Here is a 24,485-nt window from a genome sequence, read left to right on the forward strand (position 1 = left end):
ATTTGTAGGGTACATTTGTGGATGCATGTTGAAATGAACACGTGTTGATACTCTAATGAACAGATGCAGCTATACATATTGGTATATTAATCAGGGGTATTCTTTTATTCTTTAAATCAGAGGTAAGATCTCTAGTGATAGCAGGAAACCCCTGCAGGCTTGTTATCTTTTATCAGTTTCTGGAGGAAAATCCAAGCCCTCTAATCTGCAGCCTGACAGCATCTGAAACGGAGATTCACTTTTCATTGTCTTTCCTCTTTTCATCTCTTTTCCGTGCAAAGGGTATTGTTTTGCTGTGAGTTGAATAAAGATGCTTTTGAAACCCAATTACTTTGGTTGGGCTCAAAAAGCAAGTTTATATTATACCAATTCAATAAAGTCTGAAAGTCATGTTCAAGCATTCCTAATTAGGACTTTATGCAGCAGAATGTGGCCTGTTTCTCTATACCTGCATAATAAAGTTGGATCAAAATCCATCTCTTGAGTGAGAAAAGCACAATGTTATCAAAGTTTATATACAGTTTTAGGAGGGAGGGTGATGATGATTTCACAAATGTGAGCAGTTTGAGTGATTATTGCTAATCTCTGTTATTTGGACTGATAGGATAACAACTCTGGGTAATTACTTTGGCTCTCTCTGGGAACTAATTGGTGATATGGAACACATTACATGATGAATAGGATCCATAGAAAAGAGGAAACTAGTGAGAAAGTAAAACTTGAAATACAGCTACATCATTTGTAACAAAGAGATATTCTTTCTTAAAGATAAACCCCATTGTCCATTAGCATTGAAATTCCACAGTTGTTTTCCCAGGATCTAAAATCTTTGGATGGACAAGAAAAGCCTTGCGAGTCATCGAGGACTCGGTCTGACAGGTGGGCACAGCTGGAGAGATTTGTAAATCTTACTAAACTTGGCCTGAAAAATCCTGTGTGAAGAGTTTTGGAGCTGCGGCCTGGGGAGATGATAGCGATCAAAGCTAAAGCCAGAGACTCAGTGAGCCTCTGAAGCCATGTTTCCAGTAGGAGGGGAAAAAAGATGAGGAAGATCTTATAGTAAATAAAACAAATCAAATCCAAATAAATAAACACTGTATTTACATGTGGATAGAGAAGTGGCTAAAAATAAAGATGACTGAGTGGGTTGAGCCACTATCCCCAGAGTGCCAGCAATGGTGAGCAGCGGCCCGCCCAAAGGCATGATGGGTAATTCTGATTCCGTATGCTCTGTGGCACATGCTGCTGGAGGGGTTTTGGGAGTGGGAGAGGGTGCGGGGTGAGAAGCACAGGAACGTGGGGGGTGGCGGGGAGCACGTGGGGGAGGGGAGGGGAGGGGGTGCTTTTGACATATCGTTCGGTAAATAGTAGGAAGGAGCTGTTGACGAGTCCTAACGCACACACCTTACAGAAGGACACAACCCCCTCCTCCTGGAGACAGAGAGAGAGCACAGGAAGGAAACAAGGGGGAACAGAAAAGGGGGCGACAGGAGACAAAAACGCAAGGCGAGACAGGAGTTAGATACTGCAGGAACACATGCATCTGGGTTCTCAGGCTCCACCGACGGACTCGTCAACAGGGGAGGACATCCACAGCCTTTTATATCCAACACACAAACCTGGTAGTCACACACAGACAAACATGTCAGACACAGGTGGAACAGGAGTTCGGAGAATGATGACATAGATGAGGTTACTGACAGGAAGTGGAGGTTAAAAGGGGATAGAAGGACAGATTCCATTAGATTATTAAATAGTGTGTGGGGGTTACAGCAGGTTGATGTTGGGGTTCGATCACGTTCACTTGGGTCGGCTGACCCGATTATTTCCATAATGTTAGAACGCCACGTGTTCTACTGCTCTGAGGAACGGGGGCTTAAAGCTGTCATTGGAACCTTCATATGAGCTGCATCAACAAGGCTGGAGTGATCTTTAAAGGACATCCAATCCTCTGAAGCCCAGAGCACTCTGATCTTCAGCTAACCTCCAAATATCACTTTTCAGTACAGGGACACAAAAGAACACATTGAAGATTTGAACATTTTTCTATCGACTACAAGACATACATGTATATGATGAAAAAACAAATATGTGAATTGGTAATATGTGGATAAACTGCTGGTACTATTTACATTCAGGCGTGAACCCGAAACAGTAACCTCGAGTTTTGCTGTAACTGGAGCTGAAAGGTGTAAGTGCCAACAACAGAAGATGCTGTACGGCCAGTAGCTTTATTGCTAATCTCAATGCCAACTGTGACCAAAATAACCCTACAGGATTTGGAGCTTCAATGGAGCCAAACTGGGATCCATAATAATATTGACAATGATTGCTTCAAAACATGACCCACGCCATAATCAGCGCTGTCTGGCTGTTGCCCGCTCACATGAAATCCTTTTCAGTTGTATCCAGATGGGCGGCGCACGCTTTCTGCTGTTAGCGTTGGCGTTATACAGATACATATTTACATTTGTTTAGACAAGAATTCTGTTAGCGGTGAAGCTAACAGAAACTAAATTAAACTGAGCAAGAGCAGAATTCCCGTGATAGAGGTAAAGGAGAAAGTGAAGATAAGCTGCCCTGAAACACCGAAGAGACGCTGCAGAAACACTCTCATGGGTGAGTACAGACCTGTTTCCCCCCCATGGACTCAAACATTTTCTCCAGCTGCACACGGAGCTGCTGGATGTTGTTGAGGATAATGCAGGGCTGTAAAAAACAGAATAAAAATAATTAATATAAATCTTAACCCTGCAGGGTGCTGTTTATGCTGCGCATGACACATTTACGCCCGGTGACGTCGCTCCATTAGGGTCTGCGCAACGATGATATTGTATTTCATTTGGACCGAATGTGTCCAACGTCATCGATTCTGAGCCCCACAACCAGTTTACCAGATACAGACATTGATAGGACTGTCTTTAAGAGACAATGCAAGCAATTCAGTGTCGCGCATTATTATGTTATATGTGCTTCAAAGCCCCAAAATTATGATAACAGCAGCAAACTCAGCCGATCATTTAGCACCCTCTGATCAATGGTACCTGCCTGTGAGTGCATAAAGCAGTCAATATTGTCTCTGCAGGCAGTTTTACGAGCAATATTTCTGCATTCCGGTTCCAAAATAAACTATTTATGAGTTGAAAATGATCAATAAGTGAGCTGTTTAGGAGGTGTGACCACAAACTACAGACCCAAACCACTGAATGGGGGTGGAGCCTAAAGGATTCATTGTAAATGTGAATAATCTGTAATAATACTGCTGCTTTCTGTCCCATATCTGAGGAAATCTTCTCTTTTAGACTAGAAAACACACCACATACAGGAATGTTCCCCGAGGACATTTCAGACTCTGCAGGAAACGTTTAACTCATCCACTGCGTGACCTTTAAAGCAGGTGTAGTCCAGATTACCCTGCTTATGCACAGAAAAACACCACCTGCTCTCCCCTGTCAACCAGGCTGGTGTCAAGGCCGCACAAGTGGACGGAGGTGAAGTGCAATAACTCCGGTACAATCTGGTTTGATGGAAGAGACCTTAAACCACTACAGATCATCTACAAACTGATTTGAAGTGTGCACCTGTGGCCTATAGGTGCAACAAGGTGCACATACCCTCTGTGGTTTTATATCACATTATATGTGGCTCCGACAAAAGATTATAACCCCCTCCCCCCGCCAGCTGTCACCGCAGTTCTCGCCTGGATGTTCTTCTGAGGACCAGTTTAGGATCAGAGCAGTTTAACGTGAAGTATGGTTGTTCGATCTGTCCCGGCAGGCGTGATTATGCCCAAAATGATTAAAGAAAAATCATTCGGAGGCTTCATGGGGGGGGGTTCCTGTATCAACACTGATAATACGATCTCCTGCCCAGGAAGGTTAATACCTCAGTGCCGTTCGGGTGAAATCGTTTGATGAAGCGCCGCCACCGCGCATTTTCATCCGCCTCTGATTTTAGATTTTTTGTCATTTCCAGGGACTTTTGTGTTTTGTCTGTGTCGGTTGTAATGAGTCTGTCAGCAGCGTAAAGAAACATCTGCCTCCTCCGCTCAAGGCCTCTGCGCTCGCTCCCCTCACGGCTCTTTAAAGCCGTGAGGGTAATGAGGACGATCAGAAGACTGTATTTAATTGTCCGTCACATTAAACAATACACGCAGAGGCCAGAAACCCCAGTAAAGAGCTGCCATCTGAAAAGGCTGAGATGAATAAATGCAACTCAGCTAATTGAGATGCTTTTAAGTGCGATTCAAAAGAGACTGGATTGTCGACATGCTCGGTTTTTTCCAGATCATTACCAGAGATCATCACCACGGTAACAATACTGTCTAACGTAGCCTTTCCAAAGACTTTTACAGGTGCGATGTGAAGACCTACCACATTCTCCTTGCTCAGATACGAAGGAAAGTCCTTGGATATGATTGCAGCATACTGCAGAAGAACTTTGTTGATGGTCTGAAGGGGGGAAAGAAGAAGGTTTTACACTTTAAACTTGAATTATGGGTGAGTTTCTCCGAAGCACCGACAAGAAGCCCGACCTTTGCGAAGCGGCACATTAAGTGAGCCAGAGCCTGCGGGTTTGGACACTCCAGCTTCTTGATGATCTCGAAACTCTGGTTCAGCTGAGTAAACACGTCCACCACCGAGCAGGAAAAGAGAGCGTGCTCCGAAGTCTGCTGGAACTGTCGGCGCGAAGAAAGGAAACGAAAAGGAAAGTGAGCGAGAGAGAACAGCACTGACCCCTCAAACAAACCGCCGTATCCTGACCTCCATGGAGACCTCCGTCCTAAAGCTATAGAGTCCTCTTTCTCAAAAGTGTCTCACAAAATAAAGCTTTATTTGCACACACATGTGGACACAGGAACATGGAGCCACAACAAGATATTGAAATAGTCTCCTAAAGCTTTGGTGCTCCCTCGTCTAATGGCTTTATGATGCTTTTGCAGCCCCGAGCGTCAACAGCACCCTTTAATTTGTCTTCCACACACTCCCAGACTGTCCTTCCCAACTGCTGGCGTGAATAAGAAAGCAGTCATAAAGGCGACGTTAGATTAAAAAATATGGCTCCAGTGGGTTGTGCTTACTCCATCCTTCTTGTCCCGTTCCAGCGCTCCATTGAGGAAATCCATGGCGACGTCTTCATTCTCATCGAGCCACTGGATGACAAATGGCTCGAACCATCTGAAAGAGAGAAAAACATCTGTAGGGTCAGAGTCGTAGTTGTGCAGTACAGCACCAGGGGCTTTCAAAGAACATCTCTGGCCAATTCTTTTTTTATCTATTTAAACATTTTTCGGGACAAAAGCAATTTCTGAAAAGCTTCAGCATGCTGCTCCATGCAGACACTGATAGCAGCTTAGGGATAAATTAACCTGCCAAACTTAAATGGAGGAGACCCAGCTCCCAGTTTGCATCACAATTTCACAAATTATTGCTCTCCCATGTTTGTAGTTAGCTAAAACAATTAACATTAAGCTTCTCATTTATAGATATTAGCTTTGAGAGAAGTATCCAATCTGGTTGTTTTCTAATTGGTATAAGTGGGTAACGACACTTACAGAGAATACTCGGGAGAAACCCCCTTAAAGGCCGGCAGGTCGCGGACGTACTCATTATGGAACCATTTGACTTTGAAGTGAAGATTCATGTACTCGGTGCTTTTGCATAGTCGGTGCTTCTCGTGCTCTGCAATGCAGATTAAGACACAGAAAGCTCACATTAGCATATATATTATCGACACGATTACAGGTTTATTATAGCCAACAAAGGACAGGTAAAAGTGCAACAACCTTGTACACGGAGAGAAAACTGTGAACTGCCCACAGAGATGAATTAGAGGGGTGGGGGGGTCATGTTTTACATGAGCAGTGGCAAAATATACTTAAAGAGGAAAGGAAATAACAAATACAAAGAGACACAAAATCACACAAATGCGCTTGATAAGACGTGAACTACATTAACATGCACATAAAGGATCGGCAGCGGTTGGTGGCTGCTTCTCAGATCAAAACTGACTTAATTACCAACAGCCTTAAGCCACAAAAGAATAAAAAATATAATACCGAGGCGCTGAGTGAGTTAAGCTCCCATCATAAAACGGGAGTCTTTGAATGACTGCAAACAAACCGAAGCTGCAACGTTATTAGATTCGCTTTCCAGCCGAAATGGCTGCTGAGTCATTTTTGCCCAGCTCACTGTAAACACTTCAGAACAATTAAACTTTGGATTGTGATCCCCTGGAGGAGAAACAGATGGAGACGGGTGGCATTCGAGATGGACTGTTGAAAGCAGGGATGAAGGGATGCGAGACAGAAAACAGAGATGTGGACCTGAACAGGAACTGTTTATATAGCCAACACACACTGTTAGCAGTCATTAAAATCATCTTTTAGCAATGTATTGATTTCTATGTGACATATTTTGTCTTTGTTTCCAACATTTCATACATTTTTCTTTTAATCTTGCATAATTTGTCATCAGATGTGAACACAGGACAGTCAAAATAACGTTATAAAGTTCCAGCTCACTTCATATAAACTGCCTGCTTAGCAACAGGCAGCACATTTATGTTTGCTAGCGTCCCTGTCGTCAGATCTCAACTGCAATTTAGCTGCTTTGTTAGCATCAACAGGACACAATGAATTCAACCGAGACTCTCAGCTGGAATATTTCACTCTGGGCCAAAGTGTTCAGTACAGACGGTGTGTGGCCAAAAGTGACACTATTGGTGCTTTGTTCAAATGTTTGAACAGCCCCGTGTCTGTGCAAATATGTTGGCAGACAGCTCGGTGGACTGACACACCGCTGAGCACACGTCCCATTTCACCGACATTCACCGTGCTGTCGCAGAGATCGTTGCCATTGATTTTAGCTTAAAGGATACAGTTCTATACACGGTCAGATTTCGGCTTGTGAGCATCAAAAATATGCCCCACAACCAATCCCATGATCAATATTGTACCATTATTTAATAAATATTCCACAGAATCACTCTTTAGCACCCTGCTCTCCTTCTGCCTGTCTAACTTTCTGTCTTCGCTCTTCATCACTCCTCATTGTTCCACCTTGAGAAGCACATTTTTATATATGGTCTGTGAGTCCTGTCCTATTTTAGTAACATTGAGGCGTTTTTGGCCTCTTTAGGTTGGAAATATGCCAGTGCTGCGAATAGAGAAAAGAAAAAAAACTGGGAATTTACGGCAGTGCAACGTCGCGGTCTTTGAAAATGCTAAAGCAGGGTGTTTTAGCGGTGCATTTCCTCACGGCGCAGATAAACGATATATTCACGTCGCATCAAAGCGGCGATTAAATCCATGCAGTGAACCCTGGCTGTCCCGCTTTAATCCCAATGAGAGCTTGAAGGCTGCCAGCGCGCTTTCAGCTCACAGCAAAAACATATACATTCTTATAATTAACATATTTACTTTTAAACACTATTCAAACACAAAACACAACCCGTTACACTGGGAAGAAAGATGAAACTTGTTATAGGCAGAAGAACTGGCAGGTGGCGATGATGATAATAATATTAATATTAAGTAAAGTATTTATTCTATCTAGTGAATGAAATAAAAGGCACAAATGTGTCCAATGAACTGTGCAGCCAGTTATAAACGTAACCAAGATATTAATGATGTCATATTGGTTTTATCTTTCTAAGTTTCATGTAGCGAAACAGCTGGATGAAACATGGCCAAAAGAGAAACCCGCCGCTGCATTCTTAGTTAACATTCAATAATTAGTATTATTGTTGCTGTTGTTTTGCTGATAATACCACGATCTAATAGCGTGACAGCATGTTAAATTGGCCCGTCTGTGACGTTTGCAGCCGTGTAACGCCTGTAGCAGCTTGCTAGCATGAATAGAAGAGGCATTACACGGCCAACTGTGTTGCAATATTGTCGAGATAATCCACAGATAAAATCTATGAATCCTCTTTTTCCTTTCAGTAGCACTTTCAGAGCAGCAATCACAGAATTCGCCACACCCTCACTTATCTGTTCTTATTTCTGATTAGTCTAATCTGAAGGTGATTCCGCCAGTGGCTTTGGAACTACATGTCATGTTTATCAGCAAAGGATCGAGGGTGCATCCTTGAGAAGAACTTCAATAATCCAGCATGAGGAGCATCATAACAAGCAAACGAAGGAGTGAATATAAAGCAAGAGCAAATCTGCTTGATCATCTTTTCTTTTGAGCTCCGTCATTCACAGTAAAAGGATAAAAAATCTCTCCACTTGGAAGAGAAATACATCGAAAACCTTATAAAAGTCAGGACGCTCTCTCTTAGAACATTACCGTACAAATGACAGGGCTCATTTCTTTGCACATTCTGAATGACAATACATTATGTAATTTTCCGTTCACTGCTTCCAGTAAGATTGCTCCGGCAGAGGAGGTGAATTCTAGACAAAGGAACCGGCAGAATTAATTAATTCTTCTTTTTTATTAAACTTGAAACTAAATGAAGGCATCCTTCACATGAACTGCAGCCTGTTGGTCTTCCTTCAGATTAATTTAGCATTCATAATTTCATTTCCTTGACAGTAATTTTACGAAGCTCAGGTGCCTGAGTAGTTTTTTAAAAGAGGAAAAAAACTGGCGATCTGTCGTTCCGGAGGTTGATTCATGTTTATTTATGCCGCTCATGCAAATTCTCCACATGGTGTCATAAGTGCTGTCACGGATGTGCATCATTGAACGTGCACCGCTCTTATTGTGACGGGAAAGGGGGGAGGGGGGGCTGTGATTCACGAGTAATCCAATACATTTGTGTATCCTGCAGACTTTTGATGTGAAGCTTTGATGCGTGAGAACGTGCAAAGGGACCATGTGTAAATGATCTGATCTCTGACTGTGCTGAGAATCAGCTTTGAAGTTGAGCTTTTCTCGATCTCAACCCGCATTTTCAGAGGAAGACAAAGGACTAACATTTTCCAACACCATATTCATGCGGCCTATACGTATATATGTATATAGTTTATGTGTCAGGACTGAGAACTGTGTAGTCTCCCTGCCTAACCACTAGTTAGCAGTGTGTTTTATCTGATGCAGTAACAGACGCATGCATACAGACTCTAGTACTTGCATTTACAACTGGAAATGAGGTCTCCCTGGAAATGTGACAGAAGTTTACCGTTTTCACCTGAAAACCTGTCACGTGAAGGGAGTGAAAGCAGCCCAGTTTTGGTCCATATGGCGGGACGGGAACGCCGGCTGCTGCAGGCTTAATAGCAACATCAGCGTCAGAAGGCAACAGATTCTCCCTGGTTTATCTACTATATTTGCCAAATCCACTTGTATAACATCATGAATAGAGTTAAATTCCTCCTGCATGTTGAACCTCCTCCTCCCTCTCTACCTACCTACCGGCACCAGATTCCAGTGATCTCTCCACCACTGGTTTTGGTGTCATTGGCACCATTATACACGGCGAGTACATGATCAGAGTTACACCCAGGCCATTTAAATAAGCCCTTAGTGTGCATGTGCTCACAGCTGTATGTGTGTGCACGTCTTTGTTCGCGCTGGTGGTAAACATTCCTCGGGGAACGCGGGGCTGAAGGTCCCTGGTGAGGATGTCATCTTGTCTAACGGAGCCCACAGGGACAGACGAACTCACAGGAGACATGTTCACTCTCTGCCTCATTGATTTAAATGCCTGGAATGAGATGATGAAGTGTAGCACTTCGCCACAGCAATTTCCAGCCTCTAATTACCCTTTGGTGAATTTATCTGTGGGATCGGCATGGTCTGATACCGTCACGGGAGACAGAAGGCTGGAGGTCCAGAACGCCAGCCAGGGCCAGTGACATAATTCCTTCATGTTGGCCTCTGAGCCAGTTCTGTCAAAGGGAGTCCTCAAGGGTCACATGGACCTACTGACACAGCTCTGCTAAAACATCGGATCCTACAGAGACATTAACTCCGCTTGATGGGATTCAAACCTGCGGTATAATGCATTAAGACAGAGTCAAACCCAAGACGGAATAAAGATTTCTCTCTCTGCTCTCAGACAACCCCAAACAAATGAGCCAAAGCAAATATGACTCCATTTTCCCACCATGGTTTCCATTGATCACCGACATTTTGATGGACACAATTGTTCCCCTGTTGTGCTAATTTCGCTGCACCTCAGGAGAACCGCGGGCGAAAGAGGATCGATGATGTGTTAAAACTCGTTATGCCCAGAAAAGTTAAAGTCTGACAGAGAAAAGACATCTGTCCTGAAGCAAACGCGCCCAGATAAGGAACATTTCCAACTGTTGACAAGCTCATGGCATCTGCTGCTATTTCAGATCGCCCCTCATGACATGGTCTGACGAAGTCAATCTGAGTAGGACGGCGAGGACAGCGACGGTTCCCCATTTCCCCAATCCCTCCACGAAGGAGCGATGCTGCTGTTTCTCCAACCACGTTTGTTGAGGGACTCTGAAGTGGGAAAATTCCTGTTTTTTTCATCAGAGTCTCAAGTTGATCAAATGATAAAATAAAATGAGGCATTCGCGTGCCATTTTTGCTAAAACCAATTTAAAAATGTGGTCTGCTGGCAACCCGGACGAATCGGTGGGGTCTCGTTTCATGAGAGGCTTGGCTGAGGCGCTGGGAGATCAGTGAGCAGCACCCGCTAAGAACAACAGGCAGTCGAGGCTAATAACCCAGCTTATTAAAAGCTCGCTGCAGGACGACAGACAACCTTTAGCCAGGCCATAAATACAAGCTTTTCTCTTAAACCAAAGGGTCCCTTGGAAAGGTACATTAATTTAGGATTCAATTAAAATATTCTGCGGAGTGAAGGCGTTCCAGTCGGCTGAAGATGAATGAATAGGCTGCTGGTGTCTCGGCGCCACCATGAAAGACTGCAGAGACCACAGAGATAAAACTGGTTTACAATATCTTTACTATCTGGAACGCAAACACACACTTTAAATAGCATGTGACTCCGTACACGGCTGGAATAACACCTTTGCGTTGTGGCGGATCGGCAGTCCAACCGGATGGTTTTGGATATCAAGCGTGCGAAGGGGGGTGATTTTTGCCGCCAGCGTCTGTCTCTGTTTTTCCCCCGTCTGATTCTCAGAGATGCTAAAATTAGCAGCATCCATTTTTTGCAGCAGCACCAGAGGCTTCCGAGGATGAATCAAAGACTTTATTAAGTAATGCGTGCATTCACTAAGTGCACACACACACACACACACACACACACACACACACACAGACACACACACACACACACACACACATAGGCATGCCTCATTTATTCTTATTCACATGTGCCGATATGGAAAACTGAATGCTTGCACACACACACACACACACACACACACACACACACACACACACACACACATCCAGACACACGTAAAGGAAGAAGCACAGTCAGACAAAGCAGGGAATTCTGGTCCACCTCCTCCAGGGTGTCTCCACCAGCAGCGGAGCTGTATCTTTCAGCCGTCTTACGTAAGAAAATGCCACTCTGAGTTCTACTTATCAGGATGGGGATAAAAGACAACAACCTGGCTGAGAACGCAAACAACCCTAACCCTAATCCCAGTTTTCAAGTTTCCAAGTTTAACAGCTTTGATGGTGTGCAATGTTTGAGCATCTCTAGTCACACAGACACACAACCGAAATATCAGATGTTACGACATCTATACTGAGCTTCAACCCAACAAGTAACCCTCATTTCTGGTAATCTACCGACAGTTTCTTCTGAAAATATGTGGCTGAAAAATATTAGTACAGAAACCAATGAGAAGAGAGCCATTAAATCCCCCTGTTAAATCCCCCTAAATGTTCCTCCAAATATTTACCTGTTCAAAAGGTAAAGGTACAACAAGCACATGCTAAAAACACATCAGGTGGGTGGAATTATTAACTGCATTATCAGAACAGCTGGAGAAATAAAAAACAACTCCTGAAATGTGATTGTGATGGTACATAAGAGGAGGTGGACATTTAAATCCATTTCTTTTGATCTCTTTTTATGCTGCTGAGCGTCTCGCTGCATCTGTCACTTTACAGTATATGTTGCACAATGGCAAAGAGAAGCGGATCTGGTGGGTCACCAGAACATTTACAATAGCCTACGTTTACAATTTAATAATCTCCCAGTAGCCAAAGCTGCTGCAACCCATGCATGTTTTGATTCTTTGCAACATGGACGTTCTGATGGTCGAGAGCGGCGAGAGCAAAATAGAACACTGAGCGAAGGAGACACTGTACTCAGATATTCCTGCGTGATCACAGCAGCATTTAAATGCTTCTACACATACACCTGAGGTATTAAATTGGATTTATGCTTAGAATCAATCAATAACCGCAGGCTTCGCTTTCTGAATTGCAGCTGGCACCATCTGTTGTCTTCTGTGGTTTTACGATCCCTCCCGTCAAACGCATTAGGTGGTTCAAACGGTCCGGGCCTGGTTGCTGCGAACGAGCAATCAAGTTCCCCCCGTCAACCGATATGAGACGACAGGAAAATGGGCATTGATTCATGCAGAGGTTGTCATGACAGTCGCATCCTCCTGCTGGTGGGTCGCGGCGGGGGGTGTTCGTGGGGCGGGAAGGAGGGCAAGGCGGTGCTGCTGTGCTTCTTGTCCCATTTTTTAAACATGTATACCCTGAGGCAAGTAAGAATCTCTCACAAACACACACACAAACATACACAGACCCACACACACACGTGTTCGAAGCGTACCCAATGTGAGGACTGTTTACTGTAATGTTATTTAATGAACTTAATCATCTAAGAAAATGATTACTTTTAATGTGTACTCCTGCGAACGCCATCTTCTTAAAAAGCTTTGTTTTGTTTCTTTCTTTCTTTTTATGCTGCAGTAGGAATAGAACTGCTCTGGTTGATGAGGAAGGGAGCGGATGGAGAACAGCTAATAGAACCTGTTCTTGTTCTAGGATAAGAGGCTGAAAGGACACGGACGTCATCATAATGTAAAATCATAACTGACTGCATCTGCAATGTCTTGGTGATTTTTGAAAAATGATGACTGGTTTAATTAAAAGGTGAGAAATAAATCTCAATATACAAAGTAACTACAGCTCCAGTCGCACGTGTCAAATGAATTTACCTTAAAATCCAACCAACTTGAACATTAACGCTGCCACTACTTAGCATATATACGTTCAATGTCTATACCATGCTCCTGCATGTACAGTTAGAGCTGCAGTATCTGGTATATGGCACCTGGTTTCCATAGCGACTGAAGATGGCTGCGAGACAGCAGTTACTGTGTGTGTATGTGTGTGTGTGTGTGTGCCTCTTTGTAGTTCCTCTGTCTTTACTCTTACAACCCATAAACATCATGTGAGTCCTCAAGATTAACAGGAGCGACGATGGAGATGAAAAAGTAAAAGAATTCACCGCTGTTTTCAGTACAATGTGCTTTCATTTTTTTTGTAATTTCTAGACAATTAAAGCATTAAAAAAGGAAAAGTGAAACCTAAGTGACTGCGGCAGAATTATCGTAATAACCCAGGCTGGTAACCTGCTGAGAGCAGCACACTACACAGGGCCATTAACTCTCTGCTGCATCACATCCTCACATATTTTCCCGACCTCCCGCCTAACAACGACTCAATCATCGGCAGCAGGCATCTGCCGCCTGTTAGTGCGTGAATAGGGGACAGAAGAAATGAAATCAAAAGTGTTTATTTAACCAGGCACATGTCTTCCTGCCAGCAGAGAACCCCATTTGCTGATTTTAGTCTTCTGCTGCTACAGAAGTGGGAATAGGGAGTGCGTGCACCAAAGGATACGACACGATGATATGGTCAAAGGTGAGCCTTCCTAGAACGTTGCTATTCTGAGGATCTACAACAAACGGTTATGATTCAATTTATTTTTTGATGGGAAAATCATAATTTCGGCAGCGTAAAAATGGTGTGTGTCTGGAGTGTTAGGCACTATAAATCAATAAAGACAGGATGAGAGCATTTCTAGAATAAATTTGCACGATATTATGAGGTAGATTTACCCCAGTTTAGAAGCAATGTGGCTTTTTAGAGAAGGAAAACCTTTAAATTGTGAGTATTAGTGGAAAGAATCTTTAATTGCTTTTTTATTGATTTATCTCAGAGGGTTGCTTCTTTTGGAGATATCTAGGTTTTATCCAGATTCACCTTAAGTCTTTTCCTTTGTACAAAAACAACACAGATGGGAACCAAAACTGGGATACACACGCAACAGAAAATGCAGGCCAGATTACCTGAGGATCTGGTTTTAAAAAAAAATGGGGACAGGGGTTACGGATCAATTGTTCATCTTGTTAAGGAGCTCCGGTTTCTTCGTAATGATCGATAGAGTCATCGATGAGCCAACATGTGATCTAGAGGAAGAGGAGCTGACCACTGCTAGACAGCCGGTGAACAACAGCGGAGGCGCCAACCAATAAATGGGGCGTACACCCCCAGGGTGTGAGCGGCAAACCAGTGTGAAATAAGTTTAACCAGTAGCGCCACTTACCTTCCATTGCATACTTCATGTCTAGGGCGAACAGGTTCCACATGATCTCAGCGCTGATCTTGCCCACGTTCAGCTCCTGTGGGAACCTGGTGGAATTAAAGGGAATCCCGGTCAGAATCAGTCCCGCGTCAGCGCGCTCCACTGGGTGGCCTGACGCCTGGAACTCTAGCACACCTCAGATGTGCAGGAAGACATGCTCACTGAATCTCATTATCCAATAATCCCCCATCTCCTTTCTATCATTCCTAAAACTGGTTGAATTAGAGCGGAGAGATGGGGGGTGTGACAAAGATGAGAAATGAATGAATCCGGGAGGAAATGGCACAGCTGAGAGGGAAATCAGTGCAAAGAAGGCAGACTATTTGCCCAGTAATCTGCTATGCATATAGATTTCTGGTCTGCGCTCGTCTGGGACGCCAATAGTTTAATTATCTATATCCACGGGCTGTGATGGGAGGACAGATTTAGATGGGGCGTCTTCCCATCAAAAATGTCCATTTATGGGCCCCCAGGGTCTCAATGACAAACACAACATTGTCCGAACAGTTGTGTTGGCACAGCTGCGCAGAAAACAACATTTTACCTGGGGAAAATGTAGATTCTGATCATTTACGCGTCAAAATAAACACTAATGTATTATTGGTCTGTTGGAAAGCAGGTTGCTGGAGCTCCCGTGGATTTCGAGGCAACACCTCGACTCTGGGACTGTATCAGAGCGCAGACGTTGCCGTCCCTCTGACCAGGGGAATGTGGTGGAATCGGGCATGAATATTGCAGATCTATCTATTAGACGGTGTCGGGGGGGAGCTCAGGGCATAAACAGAGCATTAATAAGCATCATAAATCAGCAGCAGGAAGGAGAATGGAGGCTTGGGCTGCGTTGAAGCGCAACGCGAGACGGAACCAGGAAAAAAATAAGCTTCATTTCTTCCCTTTTCTGCAGGTCATGCAATTCGTTTGGATTTATTAACAGAATAGTGGGTGTGGGACAAACGTCAACGTCTTGATCCTCACTTCCCGCCATCACCCCAAGCCATCCTCAACCCCGATCTCTTCATAAACTCATACCTATTATATCGCTTTGTAACACTTTGCTCCTTCAAAGTTGGCATAGCAACCAGCTGGTTGCTGGGGGGGGGGGGGGGTAGAGTGAAGTAGTACATACTGGTTGATGACTGGCGTATAGGCCGTGCGGTCCTCATCGATTATGGACACCATGAGGGTGATGAGTTTTGGCCAGAAGTCCAGGTTCTTTATCGACGGACCCTGCTCCTCACGGGGAATGTCCTGTTTCCGGCTCTGTGGGAAAGAAACCAGGATTGCAATAGTCATTCTAGTGTGTTAAGAATACAGCTAGAAAGCATTTCACCTTCTTTTTCTTTCTTTCCTCTGTTTCTTCTTTTTTATAGGTGTCGACAAATCAAGCCAGACAGAAATCTTTCGACTTTCGGGAGTGTAAAGCACCTAAAGAACCTACATGGCTGAAGGTGCTCGATCTGACAGCTCTCACTGACAGCACCATCTGTTCAACTCACGCTGGGAGCAATCACACTGATCTCCAATCAGCTACTAACAGTCACCCTCTTTCGTTCTGCTGCCGACTGGTTTCAGAAAACAAGCCAGACGAGACACACCAAAACACACGCTGCGGAAAAACAACAGTCTGGACAAAGGGGACATAAAAAAAAAAATCGATGCAGATGAAATTCGTGTTCGAATGGTTAAAACGCAACATGTTCGGATCGTTGATTGCGTAATTTATGTTGCGACTCCAAAAGAGGAGATACTATTGTTGTCGTCAGAGGTACAAATGCATCGGTATTTGGCGCAATGGCGCCCGTGTGGTCTAATCAAGGGAAACAACAATCAGTTTGTGCGTGTTGTTTTAAAAACCCAGCGGCGTGGCGCACGGCGCGCCGTGGCGAGGCCCGCTGATGCTGCAGCTAATGTGCTGCAGATTTTAATCTCAGAGGAACACGAACCCCAGGGCTTACAGCCGATTCAGTGACAGTCAATCATCCTGCTTCTTTAATCACGGGGGGCTTTTGGGGCTGTTAAATGTAAATCTGTCATCCTGTGCGTCTTCTTGAAAACTGATTACGTCTCCTACCAGCTGAGGGATCACATCGATCACAGGCTTAAAATTTTCCGACTTGCATATTCAACTTATGGATGATTCGCATGTGTCCGTGTTTGCCTGGGAGACCAAATCATCTGTGTTATTAACCGTGAACAGCGTTGGGGAATTGCTCCAACTAAGAGGAATGGTGACAACAACAACAAATTATGAATACTGAGAGACTTATATGTTTTTCGATTTGTTTTGTCTGCTTGATTTGAATAGCGATGCACAATAAATTACAAGCCTCTGCGAAAAACCACTGAGAGCATTTTACACCATCAGCCAATTCCAGGGTTCAGTTCCATGTTATTAGAAATCAGATTTGACGCTTTGACATTTATACCAACACCCTTATAGATCCTGGCCAGTGAGCAATATTAGATGCATCTAGGACCTAAAATAATTCAGAAATCTGGACTGTTACTGATAATACAAAACAGCGGATATTCAGTAGGTCACCTCAGCCTGAATGAGCCTTTCTGCTATTTGGTGGAATAAAGAAATAAATAAATCCACAGCAGTTGAGTCAACCATGAAAATCTGTGTAAATCATATCTGTGTGTGTGTGTGTGTGTGGGGGGGGGGGGGGGGTGCTAAGGTTGTGTCCCTGCTGAATTTAGCATGGATCCTGCAACAATGAGCATCCTCCCATTCTTCATCTGTGTTCCCTTTCAGTCGTTAAAAAGCACTTTAGTAAATAAGTTTGTAAGTCTTTTTACTGTCAACAACGCTCCCCTGGGTGTTACTCTCAGCTGTGTCAGAAGGGGAGTGCGGTAAATTCAGAGCACTTTCAGTTCACAGAGGGGTGTGACAGGGGCGGTGGGGAGGGGGCACGAGCAGAAATATTCATAACAGCCTTCCGTTCCTCCGAGAGAACCTAGTAGTTTATGTTTATTGGTTGGTACTTTGGGTCCCTGCATGGGAGAAATCAGCATTAGCATATAAGCGGCTGCTCATCAATTTGCACAATGTGACATAAATTACAGTGTGTGATGGGAAAAGTTTCTCCGACAACGCGATCCAACTCCCAGGGGAGCTCTCCGCCACCGGAACCGATGCTGTCGCACGGAATTCAGTGCTCTTGGAAAAAAAAGGCATTGAGCAGATGTAAACATACTGTACGTAAGGGGGAGCTAAGACTCAAGTCTGGGAAGAGGATCCTTCAAACGGGGTTTAAATCGATCGTTGGGCATCGAGGCAGAGGCGCAGATGCAAAAGTGATTGATTTTATTTGAACTGTGTGCAGAGAAACAAGCGCGGTGGCCTTCCGTAGCTCCTCTGCAGCTCGTTTGCACAGCATCTTTGACCCACTTCAAAAATCAGAAGGTACTGATTAATTCATATTTGAATTATGCAATGCCACGTGTGTGTGCTTTTGACTGTACATGTTGGACCATTTCCTCCTGCAACTGTACCCTTCAAAAGTGCTTTTATCTTTGGTCTGGTGGACATTCTCCTACACTTGTCCACCTAGAATTATGGAAGCGGCAATCCAGGATTCCGGGAAACCTACCATTTGATAAAAGCAGAGAGCTTTTTGCTATATTAAAAAAGGCGCGCCGTCACGGCTTGGGTGTTTCACTGCCTCGCCAGCCACAGCGTCTCGCTCCGTCACTGTCAACCAGGAATTGGAGCGAGCGTATTTTATCTGCTGAGTCAAAGCTGACAATGGCAACATCATTGTTCCTGGTAGTAGTTGAAGGTTTCCTCCACGGCAGCGAGGACTAACTTGACGGAGAGTCTGTCTGCCTTAGATGAAGTTGTAATTACTGACTGGATCTATCTCTCTGATTCGGTAATCACTTACAATCCTGCACGCCGTTGGAACAAGGGAAGCACGTTATTCATCTTGTTGTGGGCCACACCAGTGGTCTTCACGTGAGGGCCGTTCTCAGAAGGGAAACGTTAAATAATTGCGCTACAGAAGAAAGCAGGGGGAAATAGAAGTGTGGATTTTTGAATGAGCAGCTCTAACTCAAAATGATGTCATTGCTCTCCTGTGAACTCCTGATTCCGTGGTACATGGAACCTTTAAAATGACGCCACTGTCGCACAGCTGTCAGTCACTATTGATTTCAGGCGATGCTGCATTGACTTAAGACTTTTCCTGGTACTGTTGCACGTCAACACAAAGTGCATTAAGCTTAAGGGTACGTGCAAGGTCAGGTTTGTGACAGGCTGAAGGTGATCCCTGATAAAAGGAAGAGATGACAGAGACGGCGCCGGCAGCCATTTTCTTTAAACCACTCCTGTTTTTATGCATCACAAACGGTAGGTCAGATCATTTCAGCTGAATGGCTGTGTGTCTTTTGTGTGATTTGGTGTCGGATATTTGTTGAGTAACAGATGTGTTGCGTGTTATTGCATGAGTGAGCGGTGCCTCCGCCTCAGCGATTTGCAGGACACTTTTTTCCTGTTTGCCTGATATAAATAGGATATTTTTACCCCCCATTTAACAGCCCCATGTCTTTAAATTGTGCGCGATATCACTCGGCTCCATTCAGGCTTTGGTTTCTATAGGAAACCATGGCGACAGAAAAAGTGGCCGACAATTTGCACACAAAAAAGCAGACAAAAAGCACGTTTTTTACAACCGCATTTTACGATGGAACAACTTCGCCGCAGGCACATAGCAACAGGTGGCGTGTTTTGTTTTTTTTGATGCACGACATGAGCGATAAACTCGGCGGTGACATTTTGAATAAGGAAATGCATTATCCTTCGATGTGGGAATGCATGGAAACATCCCCAGCAGGTGTTTTAGAAGGGAGGTGGAGGAGAAGCATCATAAAACCAAGCGTATCTGCTGTTCATTCACAGCATAATCATCAAGACTGAGTGGGAGAACAAGGTGGATTTTTATTTAAATATCTGGATTTTATTGCAGAATTATTCTTATCTGGAAAAAAGGGCATTTACAAATTACAAGGAAGTAACCTTTTTACCTTCAGCTTCTGTTTGGCTGAACTATGTACTTCAATTTGCCAAATAAGCCTCAGGAGCTGCTCTAAATGAACCCAATTAAAGACAGATCTTTTCACCATATGGGCATCTGATGACCTTGGCTACAGCGCTGGTGACCAGACGCACGTGAAGGCCACTCACCTGGTCGAGGAGTTGGTTGTACAGCTCGTGGCAGTTGTCAAAGATGTATTTGTACGTGGAGTCGCTGCACGCTTTGACGCAGTCCTTCACCACCATGCTGGCCTTTGGTGGACTCTGGAGCTCTTGGACCTGGGCGCACACAAATATGCCACTGTCAACATAATAAATGACTCTCTTACAGCAGGTTCCTTAATTTCAAAGCATTTGAATCAATTATTTAATGTCTTAAATGTGTTTCTGTATATGATCATCCATCACATTACGGCTAATGTGCTGATTTTAGCTTAAATATTTACCCCAGATCAGATTACCTCCATGCATCTGTTTCGCATACTAGCAACTCACAGGTGCACAGATTTGCACGTGCTGCAGCCAGTGTGGTGCGTATGCAGCTCCTGTATGTGAGCAGCGGCGTGCACAAAGCAAAGCCCCGCATGGGCACGGAACGGATTGAAAGCTTTGATAACATAAAGTGACAGTTTTCATTCCTTCGCTCACAGCTGCCATCTTAGCTATGCCTCAATGCCTCCATGCTACACCCCCACTCCCGCCAAAAGAGAGCTTGAATGGAGCTTTTCATACAGCAGCAAGCGATTCAAGGTGCTCCACGGTGGTAGAGGGGACGAGGGAGAGGAAACGAGACGAGCCTACAAGTGTGTTTGAGTAATAAAGGTTTCCTGCAGCAGGCAGGTGTGTGTTGCTGAAACAGCCTCTTGCATCAGCGAGTGAGGTTCATTGGAAGGATCAAGAGTGTGAATTGATTTCACCTAAATGTTCTTGATGAAAAACTGGTGGATTTTGTATCAACAGGGAAGGAGACAGGCCAGCACTGCCATGGTCATGCTTCTATATGACATGCCACTTGTGTGATGCTCCATAATTAGTTTTAAGGGACACACAGCCACGCACACACCCACACACACCTTCATATTCTATCTTTGTCTGAATTTCCATTGAAATAATCCATTACCCAGCTCCTGCCCTAACCATAGCACCTTAAAACCATTTTCTTAAGCCTCAGCCCTTTGAATTTATGGGGACCAGCCAAAATGGCCCCATTTTAAAAGAATGTCCTCATTTTGTGACCAGATTGAGCAATTCGTAATCAATGTTTAGCAATTACATAGACTGGCACACACACCTTCATTCTGAAGAAAGCAATGCTGGTCAGCAGGTCAACAGTGGACTTGAGATCTTGGAGACGTTCTGGATTACCTGCGGGGAAATTATCCTAAGAGAAAAGAGAGAGAGAATTACTATCATTGAAAAACTCGGCATAAAGGCCATATTTTAAAATCCATAGTCATAGATCTAAAAACACATCTCACATCACACCGTCTTTTCCAGAACATTGAAATTGATTACAAAGCAACACCCAGCAATCATAAATAAATGACCAACTGTCTAATCATTTAGACAAGGGAGGTCTCAGTTGATGAAAACCCTCTATTTAGGGGCCATGAAGTCATCGGGAAGTGCAGAGTGGCGTGACGGGGGAGCGCATAAAGCCCTGACAGCCCTGAGAAAAGGCGCCGCTGGCTCATACGTTATCCTCTTTCTCACCACTCTCACAGATGTGTGCTTTTCAAATTTCTCTGCTGCTGTCAATGAAAGCAGAGCAGAGATTTATTTAATACAGCAAAATCTTCCAGCCTGTAATCAGAAGCTGAGGAATAAAAAAAAACACACAAAAGCAATTGGCCTGTTGACCCCAGTCAGACAGCTTAAACTGCAGTACACTTCTCTCAATCTGAGATTTATTCAAATTTAGAGGTGAGAGTTTAGTCTTTGTCAAACGGACACAAAACAGCTTCAGGGCAAACAAGCCTGACACGTCGGAGGCCGACACGGCGCTGTTAGTCATATGAAGCTCAATTCCTCTGCGGACATGTCATTTTTCTCCCAAGGAACTCACATATACGTAGCCTTCGGGAACCATCACCGCGTGGGAAAAGAAGGACCTCGTTGCCAAGAGCTGCAGCCTTAAATTGCTGCATCTGAGCTCATTTCTGAGGTTGCTGAGCCACAGTGGATCCAGAGGCACCTCAAACTGTGTTTTATCTGTTTGATTTGTTTGATGTCGAGGATGTGACACTAAACTGAAACCGCACTTTCTTTGTGTTTTTCTGGTGCCAAAAAGTGTGAACCGTAAAGACAGCTAATCCGCAAGAGGTTCCCGCGCCGCTGAAGTAATGTCAAAGTAATCTCAGCTTTCTTATATTTTCTATTCAAAGCAATAAGACCTTTATCTAGGAAGGCAAAGCCCACCAATAAAAAGGTTAAACTCTAAACAGAAAAATACACTTTCAGGTCTGCAGTTTTCCATGTTAGTAATAGAAGAAGTTGGAGCCTATTTAGAGTAGCTATGAGAATGACTCATTCCAACCTCATCACAGCGAAGGCTTCTTGTTAATGAACTGATTCTGTTATCTGGGGGGAGTCTGGCTGATTGCATTGATTGGTATCAAGTACAGTCAGTTGGTCATCGTTGCTCTCTGGAATTGTCGTGAAGGTCACGGGTGAATGTGAGCGAGCTACTGCGGGCTGATCCCAGCAATGATTCACAGAAATTCAGTCAACTTTACTTGACACCCACAAATCAAGGATGAACCAAGCTGAAAATGTTCCTGCCACTCCGTCTGGATGCAGAGCGCCAGCCATGAGAATCTCCAATCTGATCGGCAGAAAGGCGAAAGAAGAGACTTTTGTGCTTGGAAGCATAATAATAGCCCAGCAAGGCATCCATCACTCAGACAAAGGCTGCGACAACATCAGTCTCGCCTTCAAAGATGGCAGAAAGTCCATCATGGCATGAGACAAGAAGAGAGTGATGCTCATGAGCTTTTGGCTCTTCGTCTTTGTTCGCCTCGATGTTGGTTCAGGGACAAATGCAGAAAGGCTTCCCCGCTTTCACACGAAAAGTTCGAGGAACAAATTTAAAAGACGTTATAACTGGATTTATAAGTTCAAAATGTGACTGAAGTGGAACCGGTGAAGTAAAGTGAGAAAAAGCAGAGCTCAAAAAAGTGGTTGTGCAGGTAATCATGTGGAAAAGGGGGTAAAAAGCATCCAGGCACTGATGTCTACTAGAGCTGGCAGCTGACACTGTACTGGCTGTACTCTAGACCGGCAGGTTTGAATGTTCACAAATCGTTTTTTTATTTTCAATTTCTCAACCTTTCCGGTTTGTGCTTCAGATGATTCCCATCACTTTTACTCTTAAGACAGCTGTATCCACAACATATTCAATCACACATTTTCCAGGTTAGATAATGCAATTTTTAATCCGAGGCTGAGATGTGTCTGTAGCAGACAGTGATGTATAATTGCCCTGAACGTGTTTAAGTATAAAACAGACGCTTCTCTGAAGTACGTTTTAAAGCGTTGTTAATGAGATGTGTTTACCCCCATGAACACCTCGGAGCGCGGTGGCGAAGAAGCGGGAAATAAAACACAGATGAAAGCAACAGGAGAATAAGAAAACAACCTAAATCTCCCGTGGGCGGCAAATAAACAACCGGCACTTTACATCAAGCTGTCCCGACCTAACAAATAGACCAAATCCGCCGTAGCGTGCTTGGAGTTTTATGTGTCGCCCAGAGAAACCTGCAAATCCCAGCTGGGACATATTGATGCGTCACCATTCATCAGGGCTGCTGAAAAACAGCTTAAAAGGAGGAAACACGTACGAGGCAAACCGTGGAGTGGCAGCTTCTCTCTCTCTCTCATTCACATTCTGATTTGAAAATAAATAAAAAAATAAGGTGAAGTGAGCGGCTGCGCGAGATATCATTATGATGAAAATCCATGTAATGATCAGGTGGAGTGGAATGATTTGAAGCCTCAGTGTCAGATCACCTCAGTGGGAGCCTTCAGAATGGGAGACAGAAAGAAATATGAGTGTGTGGGTTTGTGTGTAAGAGAGAGGGAGAGAGAAATGGGGGGGGCAGTGTTCTGTGGTTGATCGTGACAGGAGAGCAGCAGGGCAGCATTGGCAGGTAAGGCCAATGTTCTATTCTGCTCTCAGTGAGTGTGTGATGGCAGCACAGTCGCACCATCTGAAAATATCTGCTCAGGTCCACCCTCTCTGTTCTCCACCCAGGGTGCCTCCTTGCATTCTTCATCCTTCTGCTTTCCAAATGCATTTCTGTCTCTCTTGGGGTCCGAGCCACATCTCATCCACCCTGCTGTCTCAGCTTGTTTCGCCCACCTCTGGTTCACATTAACTCACCTTGTTTTTCATTACGGCTCACTCGAGCCGCCACCGTCTCCCCCACTCTTGGTACATTTACTTGCTGTCCCTCTCTCATTCTCTCCTGCTTATTGGTGCGTGTGTGTGTGTGTCCACTGTCATCAGGCTGTGTCTCAGCAACCACATGTAGCACCACACACTCAGCCACACTGAAGAATGAGGAGCTAAAGCATCAACACTCTGCCTTTTTTGTAGTGCTCAAAGGTGAGTGGGACATTGCGCAGTGACAGGTCACTGTGTCCTGCCACCAGCAGGGTGTGAATCATGTGTGTGTGTGGGATGGTGGGGGGGTGGCGGGTCCTTGAGTACATCTGAGTGAGGATGCATACCATATGGGTGATTTTTTAGTAATAGGTCTGTTTGTGTGTGTGTGTGTGTGTGTGTGTGTGTGTGTGTGTGCGTGTGCCTGTAAGTGTATGTTCAAGGCCAAGCAAATGTGTTCACTAGTGATGTGTGTTGAGCAGGATTAGCTTTCAAGGGATTGCTCTGGAAGCTTATCTTGCCCATGTGCACGTGTGTGTGTGTGTG

General features: G+C 44.4%; 1 protein-coding gene across 3 annotated transcripts in view; it reads right to left on the reverse strand.

Annotated features, from left to right (window-relative positions):
• Positions 1-24,485, reverse strand: part of LOC130516990 (protein unc-13 homolog C) — a 74,959-nt gene that overhangs the window by 12,124 nt on the left and 38,350 nt on the right. For all 3 annotated transcript variants that reach the window (XM_057018498.1, XM_057018489.1, XM_057018508.1), the window contains 9 exons: positions 20,847-20,936; positions 19,706-19,834; positions 15,644-15,777; positions 14,479-14,564; positions 5,555-5,681; positions 5,081-5,177; positions 4,535-4,678; positions 4,374-4,451; positions 2,632-2,709 (listed from right to left, as the gene is read on the reverse strand). In XM_057018498.1, the coding sequence (XP_056874478.1) occupies positions 2,632-2,709; positions 4,374-4,451; positions 4,535-4,678; positions 5,081-5,177; positions 5,555-5,681; positions 14,479-14,564; positions 15,644-15,777; positions 19,706-19,834; positions 20,847-20,936 (963 nt within the window). The remainder of the gene's footprint in view (positions 1-2,631; positions 2,710-4,373; positions 4,452-4,534; positions 4,679-5,080; positions 5,178-5,554; positions 5,682-14,478; positions 14,565-15,643; positions 15,778-19,705; positions 19,835-20,846; positions 20,937-24,485) is intronic.

This window comes from Takifugu flavidus, chromosome 2 (assembly GCF_003711565.1).
Source record: "Takifugu flavidus isolate HTHZ2018 chromosome 2, ASM371156v2, whole genome shotgun sequence".
Classification (NCBI taxonomy): Eukaryota; Metazoa; Chordata; class Actinopteri; order Tetraodontiformes; family Tetraodontidae; genus Takifugu; species Takifugu flavidus.